Source organism: Salmo salar, chromosome 20 (genome assembly GCF_965601325.2).
Source record: "Salmo salar chromosome 20, fSalSal1, whole genome shotgun sequence".
NCBI classification, from domain to species: Eukaryota; Metazoa; Chordata; class Actinopteri; order Salmoniformes; family Salmonidae; genus Salmo; species Salmo salar.
This window is the reverse complement of record NC_138310.1, coordinates 52605700-52626450: the sequence shown is the minus strand read 5'-3', so window position 1 is coordinate 52626450 and position 20751 is coordinate 52605700. Positions and strand designations below refer to the sequence as shown.

Sequence of the window (20751 nt, the reverse complement as noted above, 5' to 3'; positions counted from 1 at the left end):
CGCCCCTATGTATGATAAATATCAACCACCATGCAGATTTATAAATATACTCCTCCCACCCATACTGTTGACCCTGAACACATGACCCTTTGACACTTACCTGTCAGCCATTTGAGGAATGATATAATGCCCATTCTTGTGATCTACAGGAAAGAGTACAATAGAGTGAAACAATTGTATTGTGTAAAACAGTCATTGGGTGAAAGACGCATAACAGTGGGTCCATACTTGGAGCGATAATCAGCGACCTAGGAACCACCAACCAGTCATGTTCAATGGAAGGAAGAGACACAAAGAGACAAACAGGGACTTTAGCGGTCGGCGTCGAGAGAGCAAGTGACCAGAATTGAAAAATGTCTCAATGTTATTCAAATGTAGGGAGAGGGCAGCTCTTGTTAGTAAGCTTTGACATTGGCTAACAACAAAACTGCTGTCATACTAGCTGTTTGAAGGATACACCCACCAAGCGAGATCTCAACGACTTAATTGCTGATTATCGCTTCAACTCTGAGCCCTCTAAGATCCTTGGCAGAGGTAAAAGGTCACCTACCAGGGCGTCGGCCACACAGGTAGAAGGCCAGCCTGTCTGTGAGCTCGTACTGACACTCCACCAGCCGCTCTGCCAGCTCCACCTGGCCCGCTTGCCTGCCACACACACACAATCAGATCGTATAACTGTACATATGAAAAAAGCTTACTGACAATACAGCAGCAACAACAAAAAAACACACTGACTACCTTGATAGAGTCACACACAAAACTGTGTGTGCGTGTGTGTATACTATGTTCAAAAAGAGTGAGCCAGGGGTGTATTCATAAGTAACAAAAGCAAACATGGCCAAAACGGAAAGGGACTACCTGAACTTGTCCAATGAGAAACCCTTGTTTTCCGTTGCAAAACGGTTTTTGCAACAGTGTACACTAATGAATAGACCCCTGGTGTAGCCTACCTGGCGTAGTCCATGGGTGTGCGTCCGTTGATGTCCAGGGCTCCGGGGTCAGCTCCGTACACGACCAGCAGCTCTGCCTGCAGAACCTGGCCTGCCTTGGCTGCCACGTGGAGTGGAGTGGTGCCCTTCTCCTGAGGACAACCACACACACACACACAGATCATTACTTAAAATAGGGATTTAAGGGAGCATGGACACAGCATAGACCGATTGGACTGATGCTCTACAGGTGGGGTTGTGAGTGTGAGTGGTGAGAAAGTGGGTAATTTGCAGTAACAGGGGTTGTAAGTGTTTTGAGAAAGTGGGTAATTTGCAGTAATGAGTGGTGAGAAAGTGGGTAATTTGCTGTAACAGGGGGTGGGAGGGTGAGTGGTGAGAAAGTGGGTAATCTGCAATAACGGGGTGGCAGGGTGAGTGGTGAGAAAGTGGGTAATTTGCAGTAACAGGGGGTGGGAGGGTGAGTGGTGAGAAAGTGGGTAATTTGCAATAACGGGGTGGCAGGGTGAGTGGTGAGAAACTGGGTAATTTGCAGTAATGAGTGGTGAGAAAGTGGGTAATTTGCAGTAACAGGGGGTGGCAGGGTGAGTGGTGAGAAAGTGGGTAATTTGCAGTAACAGGGGGTGGGAGGGTGGAGGTGGTATGGGTCTCACCGGGTGGAAGAAGTTGGCCTGTGCTCCCAGAGACAGCAGCCGTAGACATGTCTCCAGACTCCCCGTCCTTACACTGGAGTGCAGTTGCTGTGAGAGTGAGAGTGTGAGAGAGTGAGAGAGAGAGAGAGAGAGAGAGTGAGAGAGAGAGAGAGAGAGAGACCCTGTGAATCCCCTCAGTGGTGAAGCTTCCAATAGTTATTCATGTGGTGTCATTAAGGTGCTTCCTGCCTACAGGGGAGAGAAGAAGAAAGGCAGGCTCTGTGTGTGTAGAGCCTCAGTGGAGGCAGCCCGGCCCACCAGGCATTGCCCAGCCTGTGAAGGACGTCACCATCTGACTCCTGACCTGAGGGGGCGGGGCCTCACCTTACTGAGGTCCTTGGTGGTAACACCATCGTCATCGCGGCACGGCAGCTTGTGGACGAAGGATAGCATTTGGTACTTGGCGCGGATGAACTCGGACTTGGTGGGGCTGTGCACACACACGCACGGACACACACAAAGACAGAGAGTAGGGACAAACTGGGTAAGACATCAGCTCTATGTATGAATCATTGCAGCAGGAGACGCCGAGGAGCAAATCCTCTCTGATCCCATAACAGTCTGATACTAGCTAATGACCCAAGGCTGAGCTGCATCTAACACATAAGCTTATTAGCCTGATCAGACTATAACAATTGACCAAGTGAAAGTAAATCTCTCGGTGGGGGAGAGTTCCACAAACAAGAGACTATAGGTAAGCGGGAATGTTCCCACCCAGGTCATCATTATAAATGAGAATTGATTCTCATCTGACGTTTCGTTAAATATGTTGTGAAACAATAAAATAAAATAAACTTACTGGACTTTGTCCTGTGGGTTGGGTTTCCTGCGGCCGCTCTGCACCTGTGCTGGGTCAAGCAGGGAGTGCTCCCAAATCGAGTTAGCCCCATTACTGGCCAGGGTCTGCACCATCTAAAACACACATACTGGTGAGACACACGACAACACAGCCCTAACATGAAATGATCTAATGTTTGGAACGTCCTCTTAGAGCTAATCAAAGCCTCTTCCTGTGCCTGAGGCTGGTCTAGTGGGTAACGCCACCAGCACCTATACACCACCAAGCATGGGTGCGAATCCCAACCTCAGCACCACTCTCTGCATCTACCTCCCCACTCATTTCCATCCTGTTTAAATAATGTGAACACACAACTTTAAAAAAAAGCCAGTTCCTAACAAAAGTATTCTCAAATCTTATCTGTCCAGCAGCCAGGTAACACTTACTTTATATTAGTGATATATCGCAATATTATTTTGGATGATAAATGTATTTATTGTGTTTTTCTAGGTAGCTTTAGTCAGCTGTGCCTGCGCCAAAATGCCAGTATTTTTCATCCTATAGCTTGATCGCCATCTTCTTTTTAAATAGTAAGCCAACATGTTTTCAGCGCTTTTATTTACATGCTCGCGCGTCTCTCTGCAGCAGACATATAGTGAGCAATAAGTTTGGAACATCAATTCTCAATAAAATCACATTATCGAATCACAATACATATAGAATCGCAATACATATCATATTAGCACCTAAATATCGTAATATCGTGAGGTCCCTGGCAATTCCCATGTAGTTTATTAAGTGTTAATTATTAGTTTATGGATATAGATGTTATAAATCCGTAACAAACAGGTATAGGCTTAATACATTGGTTGAATTGGTTTACTTGTCATTTAGCCACTTGCCAAATACTGAGTTACTAGGCTACGTGTACACCCATCAGTAATGATCCCCAGTGCCCAGTACCCCTCCAGCCCAGGCCCCTATCTTGTCCCTTCCCAGGTACCTGCAGCAGTGCAGGGGGCCAGCCGCTGTGCCGCAGGTGCTTGACGATGGAGATGTGGCGTCCCAGGCTGCGGTGCACAGAGCAGCACTCGTCACAGATCAGAACGCCCCTGTTGATGCTGGTCCAGCCCGGATCTGAAAACACAGAGAAAGAGAGAAATATATAAAGTGAGAGAGAGGACGGGGGGGGGGGAACCGGGGGGTCAGGTGTGTACAACTTAGGCTATTTAGCAAAGACCCACCTCTGACTGGCTAATAGGACATCTCAGGTTCATCATTAGGTCTATAGCTTTGTTTTACTGGTAATAAAGTTAGGCCTAATATTTGACATTGTTTACTGCATACATTTAAAATAATCAAATAGCCTACTGTGAGAGTGACAAACAGGCTGACAGTTTGCATGACATGTGGAGTTTACAATGATACTTAAAAAGGAGTTCTCAGGACCATAAAAATCAACAAAACGCAACAAAATGCCATTATTAATAGCATCATACTGCATAGCCTAAATACAAGTCTGACCTTTAAAAATCCAGTACCTCCCAATTGTGCCTTTAGGTGGTAATGAGATCATCATACTAGACAAGTCCAGAGTTCAATGGGCACAAAGAGAACCAGAGTCTAGTCATTAAGTCTGGCTGGGGCAAGGTTAGCCTACACCCTCAGGATCCTGCTACAATTACGCTAAGCTAACTGTGTAAGAGGTTCAAACAACCCATTCTGTCCGAGGAACTAGATGGCGCATTATTTGTTTCTCTCAATTGGTAGGCCTAAGAGCCAAGCCTAAGAGATTGGGCTGGGGCGGAGCAAATACATGCAGAGAGAGATCTGTTCTTGAGGGACAATTTTGAAACAAATTGCTATTGGCAATACTCAACAAAGCATGCCTACTGTTTTCAAATATTATAATCTATGAAAAGCAGCAATTCATTGTTGGGTTTGTACCCATGGCAGAGCAGGACAAAGCAGAGCGCTAAACCAAATGTGAAGAGACACAGGGCTCTTCATCGGTATAGATTCCATTCATTGACACTAAAAGTTAAATCTCGTCATAATCCAAGCTTCACAGAACAGCCCCATTGCTCTTCCTCTCCATTTCCACTTAGTGTGGGCTGCGCCTAATGTGATTTCATACGCATGCACTCACACAGACACTGACCTAGGCTACACACACACACACACACACACACACACAGAGCGCATATGGGGCCACTCTAGTCTCTTTTACCACTATATCTACAGTCAACACTACTGAAGGCTGTAGCCCCCTATTCAGTCTAGCATTCTACCACATGCTGTGGTGCCCATCACAATCCATAAAACTCTAATCATATGACAGAAAAACAAAAAGGCCTTATGAGCATACTGGAAGTAACAAATATCCTATAGTGGCTATATGACTTCTTCCACAATATGGAGGTTGTTTAGGAGTTCAGTAGCTATTCCAGTGCGGAGGGTTGCAAGAAGTCACACACTAGTGGTGCGGTCAGCAGCTCGCTGGGGCCGCAGAAAGCTGACGGTAGACTGCAAGTAAGAAACTGCACAGTGCACACACAGAGTAGGTATACAGGCAGGCCAGGCTAACGCAGGTAACTGCACAGGAGTGATGGTCAGGAGTGTCATAAATCAGCTGGGATGGTGTAGAAGAGGCTCAGAGCAGAATCACATTCCTGAAGGGAGAGCAGCTGTGAGGGAGAGCAGCTGCCATGCAACCCACCCCCATCCCAAACTCTCCTCTCCAAAACATTGAGGCAGGATTGCTAAATGTGCAAGGCCAAGTCTATGACGGCCAGGATGCCAAGGTTGGCATCACATCAGAGTTGTGGGGGCACAATAATGTTGCAGAAAAACTGAGTTGGAGAATATAGCCTTCATGATTTGCAAGACAATTCAGGATTTTATGAGCAGGAGGATTAAGCTAAAAATGTTAGTTTTTTTGCCTACAGATGGAGCAGTCTAAACGGGTCAGGGGTCCAGAATACAGGCACTCACTCAATCACTATTCACATCCTCTACTAGTGCTACCATCAACGCCGCACTGTTTGCTAACCCATTGGGTAGTTGCAGGTAGCTAGCTAGCCAACTAGCTTAAACTACTATTTTATGACAATTTAACTAGCTCTCAGTAACAACGTTCAGCTAATCCTCTTGACGTTAGCACACTAACTAGCTATATACACGTTACAACTTGGAATTGGTCACATTTATTTAAAAAAAAGTATTATAGAGGAAGACAAGCCAAACTAGCTAGCTTAATTAGCCTGGCGTCTTCAAATTGAACTAGCTACCTAGCCAGTTAGCCCGTGTGGCCAGCTCAGCTCTACCTACAGAGCCAACTTTACTGACAAAAAGCTGTGATAGCAAGCTATTCAAGTTAGACAAGACAGACACCTTTTCTCATTTGTTAGCCAGCTAGGTAAGTAGTTAACCGCCACGTCTAGCTGGTAGCTAACACAACTAACGTTCGCTAGCTATCAGGAGAAATACAAACAAACGTCTAACGTTAGTTGCGCTGGGTAGCGAGCTAGTCAAGCACGCGAAACAAATCTGCCACACTAAAATCCATCCAATAAACCAAAGTAACTAAACCAAAGTAACCTTCTAGTCACTATTTATCAACACATACTGAACATGCAAATGTAACTCCGTTTAAAGGCCTGACTAACTAACTGCCTGTGAACCTGCGCCGTTTTCTTGTACTACTGACAGCGGGCACAGGCCTCCACCGTCCCACCTAAATGTCGCCAGCTAGTCCATCTCAAAGACTAAAACACATTGTTTCCGTTTGTATTGTACCTGGTGCACTGCAGTCGGCACATACTTCGGTTCTGTGGACCTTTCTTGACATGTTTAGGGTTCCACTGCAGTAGTGGTTGTTTATCCAAATTCTATATTGATGCTCGCCCTTCCGAAGACCGCCGTCGGCTGTTTCTCGATGCTGCCCTGGTTCCCCGGAAGCCGGCGATGTGGTCTTCGGCTCTCCCCGCCCGAAGCTACCCCTTTTCCTCCTACGCGGTTTCAGCCCTAAACTTCTGATGCAGCGAGTCGCAGGCCTCGTCAATGGGATGATTATTACTGGCTAGCGCATATCTAGAGGGATGTAAAACAATAGCGCACACAGCATTGCAAATATCGAGACCTAAGTATGCTAACTGCGATCCTTCCTGCCCTGACACTCGACTCGCTCGCTCCCCCTTGCTCTGATCGCCACTCTCTTCACCAATGCCATTGGAATAGAGGTAGCTCTAAAATAATATTTAACCTTTATCGTATTCGTCAAAGCTTGGAATCTCATCAATATCCATGCACCTAGGGGTACACTTATCTTATTCTAAATGTTCATATATTTAGCTAGTTCTCTGGATATGATTTATTTGATTATGTTTTGTAAAGCTTTATAGTGGTTAAGGCTAGCCTATATCACAGGCGAGGCTGTCGAAGCGAAATAGTGGTGGCTGGCAATTCTGATGTTTTAGAAGTTAACTAATTTGTACTGAAACGTGGATAAAAGCAGGCTCACAAACAGCCTAAATACATGTTCAGAGAGCTTCATGTTGCAAAAACAGTGCAGTGCTATAGCCTAGCCAATAGCATCGAAGGTGTAGGCTATTTGGATGTGATTAATATGGTACGGGCTGATTGTTTAGTTTATTAATAAGAAGTGAAATCACTAACTCCTAATGACTGGTAGGTGGCGTATGTAGCTGCTCTACGGGCGTGCATCTTATACATCACGCTCATCAGCATCCCTTCTATTGGATTGGCTGCGTACATTTTATTGCGGGCCGTTGCCTCTGTCTCACAACAGTGCATTCGCTGTGATGGGAGTGAGCGGAGAATAGATGGGCGGCTGCCTCGCTAGTTTATTCAAGGAGGAAGATAAAGGTATGAGAGGGGCAGGGCATGGAGAACAGAGGTAGGCTCGATTAAATACAAGTAAGGGATCTCTTGGTGATTCTTAGACCTAGGGCTGTTTATTGACCAGTCTTTATCATAACCAACTGACTGCAAGGGAAATCATTAACACGTTTTGTTTATACTATCACATTATAATGCGGAAGGCATGTCTTGTAAAGTGACATGTTACGACAGAGCAATAATATGAGCGTAGTCAGTCAATAGCGAAGTATTAAGTGATAGGCTTATACGGAACAAAATAAACAGAGGAGAAGGCGAACTATGAACCGAAGATGATTTCTGCTAAGAAAACTCCGGAAAAGAGTCGTTATCCTATTCACTATATGGTGTGGCACAACAAACATCGGAAGCTGGAGAAAGCGCTATCCGTGAACGAGCAGGTGAGGAGTCTTCGGGCGACAAGTCTGATAAAAAAGCTTGGGCCGTGCCAATAACATTTGGATAGGTTTAGGTTAGGTGTGCCATCTAGTATGTCCACAGTTCACGAACAGTGGGCTCGTTGATTGAATTGAACGGTAGGAGGTGGTGGAAGTTACATATGTTTCAATAGGTGGCTACCTGCCATGACTTTACCTCGAGATTGCAAATTATCCCATGTCATGCCATGAAATAGCGTAAACCTCGTTTCCAACATTGTCGTTCAGTGGGAGTCAGAAAATGTGTCTAGGCTTTGCTACAATTTCTTACAACGAGGTCATTGTATTTGGCGAGCACATCATGAATTTGCAACATTGCAACGTTATTATTCTTCAAATCATCTCTAGCCTAGTTAGTTCCATTCCCATGTCCTTGCTATTTGTTACATTTAGCAAGCTGTGGCTGTGCGTGTGTAAAGCTGCTAATAATACTGTTTCGTGTTGTGTCCAATACTGTACCTTCCCACCACCTAAATGAAGAGGAGGAAACCGTGGGAGACAATGCAGATAATGTGGGCGAATTGATGCACATGCACAGTGATGGAAATGATACCAGTCTTGCCTCGGCTGTCAGAAGAGGATGTGTGGCTATACCATGTTTACTATTTCTATGATATGTCCATTCCTACAGAATGAAATTGCATAGGCGTTCATGTATTCTTTCTGGGATGTACTGTCGGAACATTTTAGCCAGTCCGTCCATTTATTTGAACCCAGAAATATGTAGAATATGATGCATGCATGCAATGGAAATAGGTACTACAGGACAAACTGATGGACACAAGGCATGACAGACAGACAGACATCTGAAAAATACTATCTTAAATGAACGACCTCTGCAAGAATATGGAATATCTAACACATTACATAAGAGGTTTCATGCAGTTTCCCAGCCACACAGACAATTCAGTGGGATGAATAAGACGGAACTGAAAACCTCGTAACCTGCACACTATGCACTGATTTGAATTCAAATTTCACATGAGGATCTGCATTATTTCAGTGCCTTATTATTTCCAGCGCGACTAATCACATGCGTTTATAATACAAAGCCTATCATGCTAGGAATTTTATATTGACAAGAAATGGTAAGCAATGGTGAGAGTGCAGGTTTTAAATGACAGTAGACTGAAATGCCAGTTCCCTGTTCTGCTGCTTATTATGCACCAGGTTGATGTGCAGTATAGGCTTGGCTTCCCTGCTGTAACACTGTCACATCAACATAAGGGCTGTGGCTGTTTTTCCACTCTGAATGTGAGCCAAAGAAACTGTTTAAAGGGGAATATTTGCATGCCCTTCATATGTCCAGTCACTGTGACTGACACCTTATTTACAAATATAAACATTTATAGGACATTTATAAGAATAGTTTACTCTCACTCACATCTCCGAACCTGACTCAAATGTCATACACTCTCATATTTATGTACAAATCCAAATTCAATTCCATTCGAAATAACTTTATTTGACAGTGCACACCGTTAAAACGTATGGTAAACGCTCAGACCTAGCACCTCTTGACTCGGATGCAATGCTGTGCAGAGCACTGTGATGCTGGTGATGATTCAAGCCTGAGCCCCGTGGATTATGACTATATAAAGCACCCCCAGTTGATGTAATTTACAGGGTGCTGACAGATAAATCCTGGCCTCTCTTGGCAAAACCTGCAGGATTATAGAGGTGTGTTTATGGCTCCATCAGGGGAAGAGTTATACTTGCTGGCCAACTGTCTGTCTGGAACTCACAGACTGACTTGCTGGCTGTATGGACGGTCAAGTGTGCACGTGTGGATTGGATATGACTGACGGTGGTTGCATATGTGTCAAGGATCAATGGTATCTAAAGGAGTGCAGGACACAAGAAGTGCACAGGGTGTAGGGAGCAAGTGCATGCAGGGTAAGCAAGGCTTGTGCCTCTCTGATGAAAGAACAGAGAAGTGCTTCACCAGGAGAGACAGAAAATGTTATTGGTATTGGGTATCAATGTAACGACAGCGCAGTGAAAAAGGAAGCCGGGAAGGAGAAGAAGAAGCACTTAAAAGAGCAAAAGTAAAACATAAATTGAGCAGCGAGGAGAGTGAAGAGGGGGAGCTCAATGTGCAGCTTTCTTTAAGCAGCATCATAAAACAAAGCAGAGGGATTCTGTGAAGAGAGAGAGCTGACAACAAGGTAGAGACAATGCGGGATAGCCAGAGGTTGTAAAGTAACATGAGGATGCAAGTGGGATAGTGAAGGGAGGAAGGAGTGAAAGGGAGGAAGGAATAACAGCACTGTGCAGCAACATCTCACTATATCCTGATACAACAACTAAAAATGCATCCCAGATATGATTGAAATGGAACAGGGTCCTTTTCTAAAAATGACTTCCCCATCCTTCCTCCAAAGAGAGGTGAGGAGGGGACACCACCACCGCCAGCCCCCCACCCCACCGCTCCCCTGCCCACTTTCCTCACTCTAATGTGTACGATGCTCACAGGCTCAGCTGGGCGATCATGTTAACTCAGCAGTCTGATGATATCATACTGAGTGGAGACCGGCCTCATAAATTACATTGTCTTCCTTCCTCTTTTGTCTCTGCTATACCATCTGTCTATCCCTGCCTGCAATCTACAGTAAATTTCCCTGAGCCGGTATACTGGCCATCCATCCTCCCCTCTGTTTCTCACTCACGCACCCATCGTATCTTAGTTTGCCCCTAACCGTCCCCTCTTCTTACCTCTACAGAGCAGTGAAACGCTACACTAATTGCAGCAGTGGTGTCACTAGGGATAAGGAATCAAGGATGTGATGGGACTAGATTTACTTAAATTGTGGAAAGCTTTTAACCGAGAGAGAGGACAGAAACAGACAACAGTATTCCTTAAAGATTGAAAAGATGTCCCGGTTAATATTGTGTTGCATTGTGTGCCTGAAATGGAAAAGAGGAAATGAATGATACTTCGAGGACCGTATCTGATTTCATTACTGTCTGGCCTGCCACATAAATGGTTTGCAAACAATAATGTTGTAAGGTTCTGTATTTATTTTCTTAGTCAACCTTGTGTTCTGTTTCGTTGTGTTCTTGAACGTTGCCCTGTTTCTGTGTGTTCTTGAACGTAGCCCTGTCTTTCATTTTTGTTTATTGATTTCACCTGTGTTAGTTACTCACCTGGTCTCATCAGCTCCTTATTTAGTTCAGTTCATTCTGTTTGTGCCTTTGTGAGGTATTGTTTGTTTTGACTCTACTAAGCCTTTTCCTAGCTCGTTTGTGAGAACCAGTTATAGCCTTCAGTCCTAGTTTTGATTCACCTGCCTGTTTGCCTACCTGTGTATGACCATTCCCTGCCGGTGACCACGATTCCTGCCTTCTGCGAAGGCTTAATAAACATCTGCCATGCTCTGCGTGTGAATCTACACCTTTTTCTCCCTGAGTATTCATTACAAATGTAGAGACACACTTACAGTATATTTGTATGTGCACGCACACACACACAAAGACACACACCTGTTGTAAATAGCTATGCATAAAACTGAGGTTAGTACTGAATTCAACCTGCAATTCTCCCCAGTTCACAAACATTGTTTGTGATATCCTAATCTATATCAACCATCAGACGTGGAAAGAGTTGTTCCACAATAGTCATGTTGTTGTTTCCTGAAACACACAGCCCATAAGCAAGTCCAGTTTCTGTTCCGACATTTTGTATTGATGTTTGCTTAACAACGTCATCTTGTCATTTGATTATGCAAATCCAGGGTATTTTCATCTTCTATTCCATGCATGAGAACAAAAGTGAAGTTCCTACTTTAGCGATAATAGGTTCCTCCTCGCTTTGCATTGTGGAGGACTTTCCTCTATCCGCTGTTTCTCTATTCACAACTTCCTCCTCCCTTCATGCAGAATACCATCTGTTGTCTCCTATCGTTGAGCAAAGTAATGCATGTTATTACATTAGTCTTATGGTGGCCTGACAAGTGACAACAATGGTTATGAGACATGTTGCCAATACAATGCATCTTAAAAGTTTTAGTGATTTAACAGTGAAACTTGTAGCATAATGGTGGTTTGACATGGTTTAAAACACTAACACAAGTGTGAAACATCAATAGACGGATTGTGAGGTTTAGTGGTGATTCAACACTAAAGGCTGTAGCCTACTGTTTTTCTATTGGTTTGAATATTATCCCAAGTATAAATGTCTAGGTGATCATTTCACCCCCATTCTTTAGCGTGAGAGTGTTAGTCTCTTCAGTCGGACACGTATCAGAGACTAGTGCTGTCTGAGGCACTGCATCGCACAAGTCACGTCTGTTATCGAGGAGCAGGAGTGAGAGCCCCACATCTCTCCCCGCCCTGCCTGTGACCGGTTCACTGACCAAGGCAGAGTTATTTCACCCAGCTTCATCCTCCTCCATCCTCCCTCAGTCCCTCTGCTGCTTTCATCTTGTCTCCGCCCAGCCGTCCCTCTCGCTCAAATTTACTGGGCTCAGACTCTCAGGCTCCAACTACTCACTCCTGCTCTGGCCTCTTTTTCTCTCTCTGGCCTGCATTTGGTGATAGAGGGATGGCAATGATATTTAGTTATTTTGAGATATTTATAGGTCGATCACACACATGCATCTGATGGTGTGGTCTCGTTTGTATATGCCCCACTTACACCATACACTCACATAGAGAATGACTGCATAAAGATACATTATCCCAAGCGCATGTACAACATTTGGCTATAACTCCTCCTACGCATATTGAAAATGGATCAATCACAGTTGTACATGGTAACCACCGAATTGAAAAAGGGTAACACTGAAAATAAGGGGGCCAAGTTGATTCCCCCCCCCCCCCCCCCCCCCCCTATGAGCACACATATGATTCTCATGCATGCATCCTCCATCCACCACAAACATATTTTGGTCTCCCAATGAAAGATTGATGTTGGTTTAAGTAGCTGCCAGAGAACATTAAGGCGAAGCAGAGAGCGTACAGGAGTAGATAGTCCAGGCAGAGATGTCTATCAATTATGCAGTTTCCACTGAGAGGGAGAGAGGGAAGGTCCAAGGGAGGGATGAAAGGAAGGATGGCGGAGGAGAGGGAGAGAGGGGAGGTCCACGGGAGGGATGGAAGGAAGGATGGCGGAGGAGAGGGAGAGAGGGGAGGACCAAGGGAGGGATGGAAGGAAGGATGGCGGGAGAGAGGGGAGGACCAAGGGAGGGACGGAAGGAAGGATGGAGGGAGAGTGCGGAGGACCACGGGAGGGATGGAAGGAAGGATGGCAGAGGAGAGGGAGAGAGGGGAGGACCAAGGGAGGGATGGAAGGAAGGATGGAGGGAGAGAGGGGAGGACCAAGCGAGGGACGGAAGAATGAAGGATGGATGGAGCCAATGAGAAAGTGAGAGAGCAGGCACTACGAGGCAGTCAGTGGGTGATGAGGATGAGCAGAGAGAATGGGAAGACCCAGTATGACATAATGTCCTCACTATAACTACCTGGACCAGTTGATTCTGTAAGTGCCTCAGAGTAGGAGTGCTGATCTGGGATAAGGTCCCCCCCCAGGTGTATTTCATAGTATTCATTACAATCTAAAAGGCTAAACTGATCCTAAATCAGCACCTGTACTGAGACTTTAGCTAATGCCTGGCCTGTGAGTGTGGGTCTGCACGTGTTTGTGTGGTAGATACTGGGGCTCTATTTGTCGGCTGTTTGTTGGTCAGAACCACATTGTTCACATGTGAATGAGTAAGTGTGCCACTGTGTTTCAGGGTTAATGTGTGGACTCGGAGGTGACGTGTCTGTGTACCACAGCAGAAAAGTGTTACATTTGAGTGTATTGGTTTAGCGTGCCAGTTCTATACCGTAACTGACCAATAATGTTATAAGAGTGTTATTGTCAAGAGTGGTTTCCTTTTTTAATATATATTTTTAAAAAATGTCATTTTACTGAACGGATAGAGAGAGAGGACTTGTGATTGCGTGTTTGTTTGTGCGGGAAAGTGGCTGCTGTTGTGTTTCTATTTGAGTGTCTCAATGGTGTAAAAATAACATCAGACTGGGTCAATGGGGGCCAGTTGTCTTAAACAATAGGAGTTTCCTGAACACTCCCTCTCTATTCTCTCCCTTACTTACCACACCTCTCCGCCTCACAGTCAAGCCTTCTTAGAAGGCTCTATACTCTCATACTTAATTAGCTTTATACCATGGGTGGGTCTAATCCTGAATTCTGATTGGTTAAAACCACATTCCAGCCGGTGTCTATTCCACAAGTTACCACCGATTAATCTATGACGTTAAAATGCCTATTTACTCTGTTCTATCTGACTTCACAATCCATTGTCTCATCAGCCCATCCATGCAATTTATAAACTTGATCTTCACTATAAAAGCATCTAGACATTATCTCACATTTCTTTTAGACTAACATTTAGTTTTCAACAGCGGAGATTTGTATAATCCTTGCTGTCTTTCTCGACGACATTTGCAACATTGTTTCAATATACAAATTCAATCTCCAGCTGTCCCATAGTAATGAACATGTCGGGAGTCATGACGAGACAGGCAGCTAGTTTGCAGTTAGTTTGCAGTCTTTCCATCTTCAGTTTGAAGTGATTGTGTTAGCTGTTGTCAGACGATTGCTAGGAGTGGTGGTAGGAGTCAGGCGCAGAGAGCAGAGGTACGGAACTTTGTGTTTATTTAGATCAAAAAACACAACACGAACAACGCCAACACAAACGGCGTGGAAAAAATACCAAGTGCCCAAAACAGGTGCACAGCCAGCATACAATATCACAGTCGTAAATCGCCAGCACATCCAATGACAAAAACACAACCTGACGCTAAGATAATCCCGCACAACACTGGGCGGGCTAACCAGGCTTAAATAACCAAAATCAAAAGACAAATGAGGAACAGGTGCAAACAATAAGACAAACCAAACGAAAAGGAAAAAAGGATCAGCGGCGGCTAGCAGGTCGGTGACGACGACCGCCGAGCGCCGCCCGAGCAGGCAGGGGAGCCACCTTCGGTGGGATTCGTGACAGTACCCCCCTCCTGACGCGCGGCTCCCGCAGCGCGCCGCCACCGACCTCGAGGGCGACCCGGAGGACGAGGCGCAGGGCGATCCCCATGAAGGCGGTGGAACTCCCTCAGTAGTGGGGGGGTCCAAAATGTCCCTCCTGGGTACCCAGCACCTCTCCTCCGCGCGGGACCCCTCCCAGTCGACGAGGTACTGTAGGCCCGCCCCCCCCGCGAAGTCTGTAGTCTAGAATGGTGCGTATTTTATACACCGGGGACCCCCCAATGTCCAGCGGGGGGGGAGGAACCTCCGGCACCTCACCTTCCTGCATGGGACCAGCCACCACCGGCCTGAGGAGAGACACATGAAACGAGGGGTTAATACGGTAGTAAGATGGAAGTTGTAACCGGTAACACACCTCGTTTATCCTCCTCAGGACTTTAAACGGCCCTACACACTGCGGGCCCAGCTTCCGGCAGGGCAAGCGGAGGGGCAGGTTTCTAGCCGAGAGCCAGACTCGATCCCCTGGTGCAAACACAGGGGTCTCACTGCGGTGCTGGTCAGCGCTCTTCTTCTGCCGTCCACTCGCCTTTGTAAGTGCGTCTTGGACGGCTCTCCAGGTGTCCTTCGAGCGCTGCACCCAATCCTCCACCGCAGGAGCCTCGGTCTGGCTCTGGTGCCATGGAGCCAGGACCGGCTGGTAGCCCAACACGCACTGGAACGGTGACATGTTGGTTGATGAGTGCCGTAGAGAATTTTGGGCTATTTCTGCCCATGGCACGTATCTCGCCCATTCTCTGGGCCGGTCCTGGCAATACGTCCTTAGAAACCTACCCACCTCTTGGTTCACCCTCTCAACCTGCCCATTACTCTCGGGGTGGAAACCCGAGGTCAGGCTGACCGAGACCCCAAACGTTCCATGAACGCCCTCCAAACTCTGGACGTGAACTGGGGACCCCGATCAGAAACGATGTCCTCGGGCACCCCATAGTGCCGGAAGACATGGGTAAACAGGGCCTCCGCAGTCTGCAGAGCCGTAGGGAGACCGGGCAACGGGATGAGACGACAGGACTTCGAGAACCGATCCACAACGACCAGGATAGTGGTGTTCCCCTGCGATACGGGAAGGTCAGTGAGGAAGTTCACTGACAAGTGTGACCACGGCCGCTGTGGAACGGGGAGGGGGTGTAATTTCCCTCTAGGCAGGTGTCGAGGAGCCTTGCTCTGAGCACACACCGAGCAGGAGGAAACATAAAACCGCACGTCCTTACCCAAGGTGGGCCACCAGTACTTCCCCCTCAGGTTCCGCACTGTCCTCTCGATCCCAGGGTGACCCGAAGAGGGGAGATTATGGGCCCATCGAATCAATCGATCACGGAGACCAAGCGGTACGTACTGAACACCTGCCGGACACTGCGATGGTGCAGGTTCCGACCGTAACGCCCGCTCGATCTCCGCGTCCAACTCCCATACCACCGGAGCTACCAAACACGACGCCGGAAGAATGGGAGCCGGATCGATGGCCCTCTCCTCGGTGTCATATAGGCGGGACAGTGCGTCGGCCTTCGTGTTCAGTGAACCTGGCCGATAAGAGATCGTGAACCGGAAATGGGTAAAGAACATGGCCCACCTGGCCTGACGCGGATTCAGTCTCCTAGCTGCCCGGATGTACTCGAGATTACGGTGGTCAGTCCAGATGAGGAAAGGGTGCTTTGCCCCCTCAAGCCAATGTCTCCACACCTTCAGAGCCTTGACCACAGCTAACAACTCCCTGTCCCCCACGTCATAGTTCTGCTCCGCCGGCCCTAGCTTCCTAGAAAAGAAAGCGCACGGGCGGAGTTTGGGTGGCGTGCCCGAGCGCTGTGATAGCACGGCCCCCACCCCAGTCTCGGACGCGTCCACCTCCACTATGAATGCCAAAGAGGGATCCGGATGAGCCAGCACTGGAGCGACGGTAAACAGCTCCTTCAGGCGACTGAACGCTCTGTTCGCCTCTGCTGACCAGCGCAAGCGCGCCGGACCCCCCTTCAGCAGTGAGTTAATGGGAGCAGCAACTTGACCAAAGCCCCGGATAAACCTCCGGTAGTAATTGGCAAACCCTAAAAACCGCTGCACCTCCTTTATCGTGGTCAGCGTCGGCCAATTACGCACAGCTTTAACGCGGTCATCCTCCATCACCACCCCCGAGGTGGAAATGCGATACCCCAGGAAGGAAACGGCTCGTTTGAAAAACTCACATTTCTCAGCCGTGACGTACAGGTCATTCTCCAGCAGTCGCCCAAGCACCTTGCGCACCAGGGAGACATGCGCGGCGCGGATGGCGGAATAAATCAGGATGTCGTCAATATACACCACCACCCCCTGTCCGTGCAGGTCCCTGAGAATCTCGTCAACAAAGGATTGAAAGACGGCTGGAGCATTCTTTAACCCGTACGGCATGACGAGGTACTCATAGTGGCCCGATGTGGTACTGAATGCGGTTTTCCACTCGTCTCCTCCCCGGATACGGACCAGATTGTACGCGCTCCTGAGGTCCAGTTTCGTGAAAAAACGCGCGCCGTGAAATGATTCCACCGCCGTAGCGATGAGAGGTAGTGGGTAACTGAACCCTACTGTGATGGAATTTAGACCTCGATAATCAATGCACGGACGCAACCCTCCATCCTTTTTCTTCACGAAAAAGAAACTCGAGGAGACGGGTGACATGGAGGGCCGAATATACCCCTGTCTCAGAGATTCCGTGACATATGTCTCCATAGCCAACGTCTCCTCCTGTGACAAATCACGTGACTCCTGGGAAGTGCAGCGTTTACCTGGAGATTTATCACGCAATCCCCTCGTCGACGAGGTGGTAATCGGGTCGCCCTCTTTTTACAGAAGGCGATAGCCAAATCGGCATATTCTGAGGGAATGCGCACAGTGGAAACCTGGTCTGGACTCTCCACCGTCGTCGCACCGATGGAAACTCCTTTACACCTGCCTGAGCACTCATCTGACCACCCTCTGAGGGCCCCCTGTCTCCACGAAATATTGGGATTGTGATTGGCCAGCCAGGGAATCCCCAGCACCACCGGAAACGCAGGAGAATCAATGAGGAAGAGACTAATCCGTTCCCCATGATCCCCCTGCGTTACCATGTCCAGTGGCACCGTGGCCTCCCTGACCAGTCCTGACCCTAATGGTCGGCTATCTAAGGAGTGCACGGGGAAAGGTTGGTCCAACGACACCAGGGGAATCCCTAGCCTTAATGCGAGCCCACGATCCATAAAGTTTCCAGCTGCGCCTGAATCGACTAGCGCCTTATGCTGGAAAGAGGGAGAAAACAAGGGGAAAGTTACTAAAACGAACATGTGACCAACAGGGAGCTCTGGGTGAGGTTGGTGCTTACTCACCTGAGATGGACGAGGAGTGCTCCGCCTGCCATCCCGATTCCCAGAGGAGCTCCCCCAGCACCGGTTGGTAGTGTGTCCTCTCCGACCACACTGGATACAAGGGGAGCCTCCTCCTCCGGTTCCCCTGGACGCGGCCCCCCCTAGCTCCATAGGTATGGGAGCTGGAGGACCTGGAGGTGGAACCAACAGGGCCCCGTCTGGACGCCCGCGCGCAGCCAGCAGATTGTCAAGACGAATGGACATGTCGATTAGTTCGTCTAGTGACAGGGTAGTGTCCCGACAGGCTAGCTCATGGCGGACGTCCTTCCGGAGGCTACACCGATAGTGGTCCATCAGGGCCCTGTCGTTCCACCCCGCTCCAGCAGCCAAGGTCCGGAACTCCAGAGCAAAGTCCTGTGCGCTCCTCGTCTCCTGACGCAGGTGGAACAGCCGTTCACCCGCCGCCCGGCCTTCTGCTGGGTGGTCGAACACGGCCCGGAACCGGCGGGTGAACTCGGGGTAGTGATCCCTTGCCGAGTCTGGGCCATACCACACTGCGTTGGCCCACTCCAGGGCACGTCCCGTTAAGCAGGAGACGAGGACGCTTACGCTCTCCCGTGGGAGCTGGATGAACGGTAGCCAGGTACAAATCCAACTGTAGCAGGAACCCCTGGCACCCAGCCGCCGCTCCATCGTACTCCCTGGGGAGAGCCAGGCGTAGGGCTCCGGGTCCGGACGTCGGTGGAGGGGTAGATGGTGGAGGGGGATTTGGTGCTGGGGATGCGGTAGGGAGGCCACTCCTCTCCCATCGGTCCATCCTCTCCATCATCGGCTCCATCGCTGAGCCGATTCGGTGGAGGATGGTGGTATGGTGAAGGACCCGTTCCTCCATCGATGGGAGAGGAGGGGAGGCTGCTCCTGCTGACTCCATAGTTGGTGCGGGATTCTGTCAGACGATTGCTAGGAGTGGTGGTAGGAGTCAGGCGCAGAGAGCAGAGGTACGGAACTTTGTGTTTATTTAGATCAAAAAACACAACACGAACAACGCCAACACAAACGGCGTGGAAAAAATGCCAAGTGCCCAAAACAGGTGCACAGCCAGCATACAATATCACAGTCGTAAATCGCCAGCACATCCAATGACAAAAACACAACCTGACGCTAAGATAATCCCGCACAACACTGGGCGGGCTAACCAGGCTTAAATAACCAAAATCAAAAGACAAATGAGGAACAGGTGCAAACAATAAGACAAACCAAACGAAAAGGAAAAAAGGATCAGCGGCGGCTAGTAGGTCGGTGACGACGACCGCCGAGCGCCGCCCGAGCACGCAGGGGAGCCACCTTCGGTGGGATTCGTGACAGCTGTGTTGTTGGTTAGCTCCTCTGAACAACAGTGTCCTGACGAGAGAGCACATTTTCTACGCCAGGCGAAATCACACATCATCAGCTCATTGTTATGGATGTATCCAAATAAATGTCACTAGAAAACAGCTTATGCAAATGCAGCTACTTTGTTGTTATTCGGGCTGCACTGTTTGACCTGACTGTAAGTTAGCCGTAGTTGGCTAGCTAGCAATCAAGGGAAAAGAACGTTGCCAGCCAGTATGGCAATAGAACATTTAGAATGAACGACTGGGTCACGTCCATAGATATAGAACAAAAAGACGTAAAGAGTCATGTCTCTGGCAACTGAACCGATAGAACAAACGACCATCCGGCTTCGGTAGCAACCCTAGATTTGTGTCGGGACTATATCTTGTGGAAGGATGAATTTGTATGAATGAATTCATCAAAATAACGTTTTTAATTAAAAGATATAAATCATTATTTGAATATGTTGGTAACCCGTTGTATAAAAGTGTAATGCCCTCGAAGCTGGTGATAATGCCCTTGAACTTCATCTCGGGCCTAACACCTGTGCCAATACATCCTCCAAACACCAGCTTCTCGGGCATTATCACTTAAATATTGTAGCGAATGGTGACAGTGCAACTCGCCTTGGGCCTTTGAACCCGGGCCTCCCAGCCTGTAGTCAATTTTGCGAACCACTGGTCCAACACACTTGCAGAGGTTGTAACGAGCCTAGTTAGACAACAATCGTTACAATAGTCCCCCTTAAATAATCAGAATACTACCACCATTTCTTGCTGCTTTGCTCTTACTGTTTATGTACTTTTCACTGTTATCTGCCAGTGTCACTCCATCTTTCTTATCTTCCTTCCTTCCTTCCTGCCTGCCTGCCTTCCTTCCTGCCTGCCTGCCTGCCTGCCTGCCTGCCTGCCTGCCTTCCTTACTTCCTTCCTTCCTTCCTTCCTTCCTGCCTTCCATTCTCTCTCTTGCTCTCTCTTTCCCTCTTTCTCTCCTTCTTTCCTCAGTGTCATCCCCAGGGCCACTTGGAGGGCCCTACAAAGCTACTCTGACATCAATCACTCACTACCCATTATTCAGTACACACACAGCCTACGCCACCACCACCCTCTCTATTTCACAGAGCAGTTGCCGCCACTCAACCAGCCCTGTCTGCTCCAACGCACAGCACACCTTCCTCCTCCTTCTCCCTCTCTCCTACCTCTTCTTCTCATCCCTTGGTTGCTATAGCGATACACCTCTATTCCCTCCCTCTAATCCCTCCACACCTC

At 48.0% G+C, this 20751-nt stretch overlaps 2 protein-coding genes across 4 annotated transcripts in view; one reads left to right on the top strand and one right to left on the bottom strand.

Moving 5' to 3' along the window:
- Positions 1-6628, bottom strand: part of LOC106580798 (ARF GTPase-activating protein GIT1) — a 28160-nt gene extending 21532 nt beyond the window's left edge. For 2 of the 3 annotated variants that reach the window (XM_014162234.3, XM_014162235.3), the window contains exons 1-8: positions 6216-6628; positions 3421-3554; positions 2439-2551; positions 1964-2069; positions 1601-1687; positions 951-1081; positions 551-645; positions 101-143 (exon numbers count right to left, since the gene is read on the bottom strand). In XM_014162234.3, the coding sequence (XP_014017709.2) occupies positions 101-143; positions 551-645; positions 951-1081; positions 1601-1687; positions 1964-2069; positions 2439-2551; positions 3421-3554; positions 6216-6267 (761 nt within the window). In that variant the 5' untranslated portion in view covers positions 6268-6628. The remainder of the gene's footprint in view (positions 1-100; positions 144-550; positions 646-950; positions 1082-1600; positions 1688-1963; positions 2070-2438; positions 2552-3420; positions 3555-6215) is intronic. The other variant, XM_014162236.3, reaches the window with a different exon arrangement.
- A 472-nt stretch (positions 6629-7100) lies between these two features.
- The window catches only part of LOC106580800 (ankyrin repeat domain-containing protein 13B), a 36593-nt gene continuing 22942 nt past the window's right edge, over positions 7101-20751 (top strand). Inside the window, exon 1 of the mRNA XM_014162240.3 lies at positions 7101-7717. Coding sequence (XP_014017715.1) covers positions 7610-7717 — 108 coding nt within the window. The 5' untranslated portion in view covers positions 7101-7609. The remainder of the gene's footprint in view (positions 7718-20751) is intronic.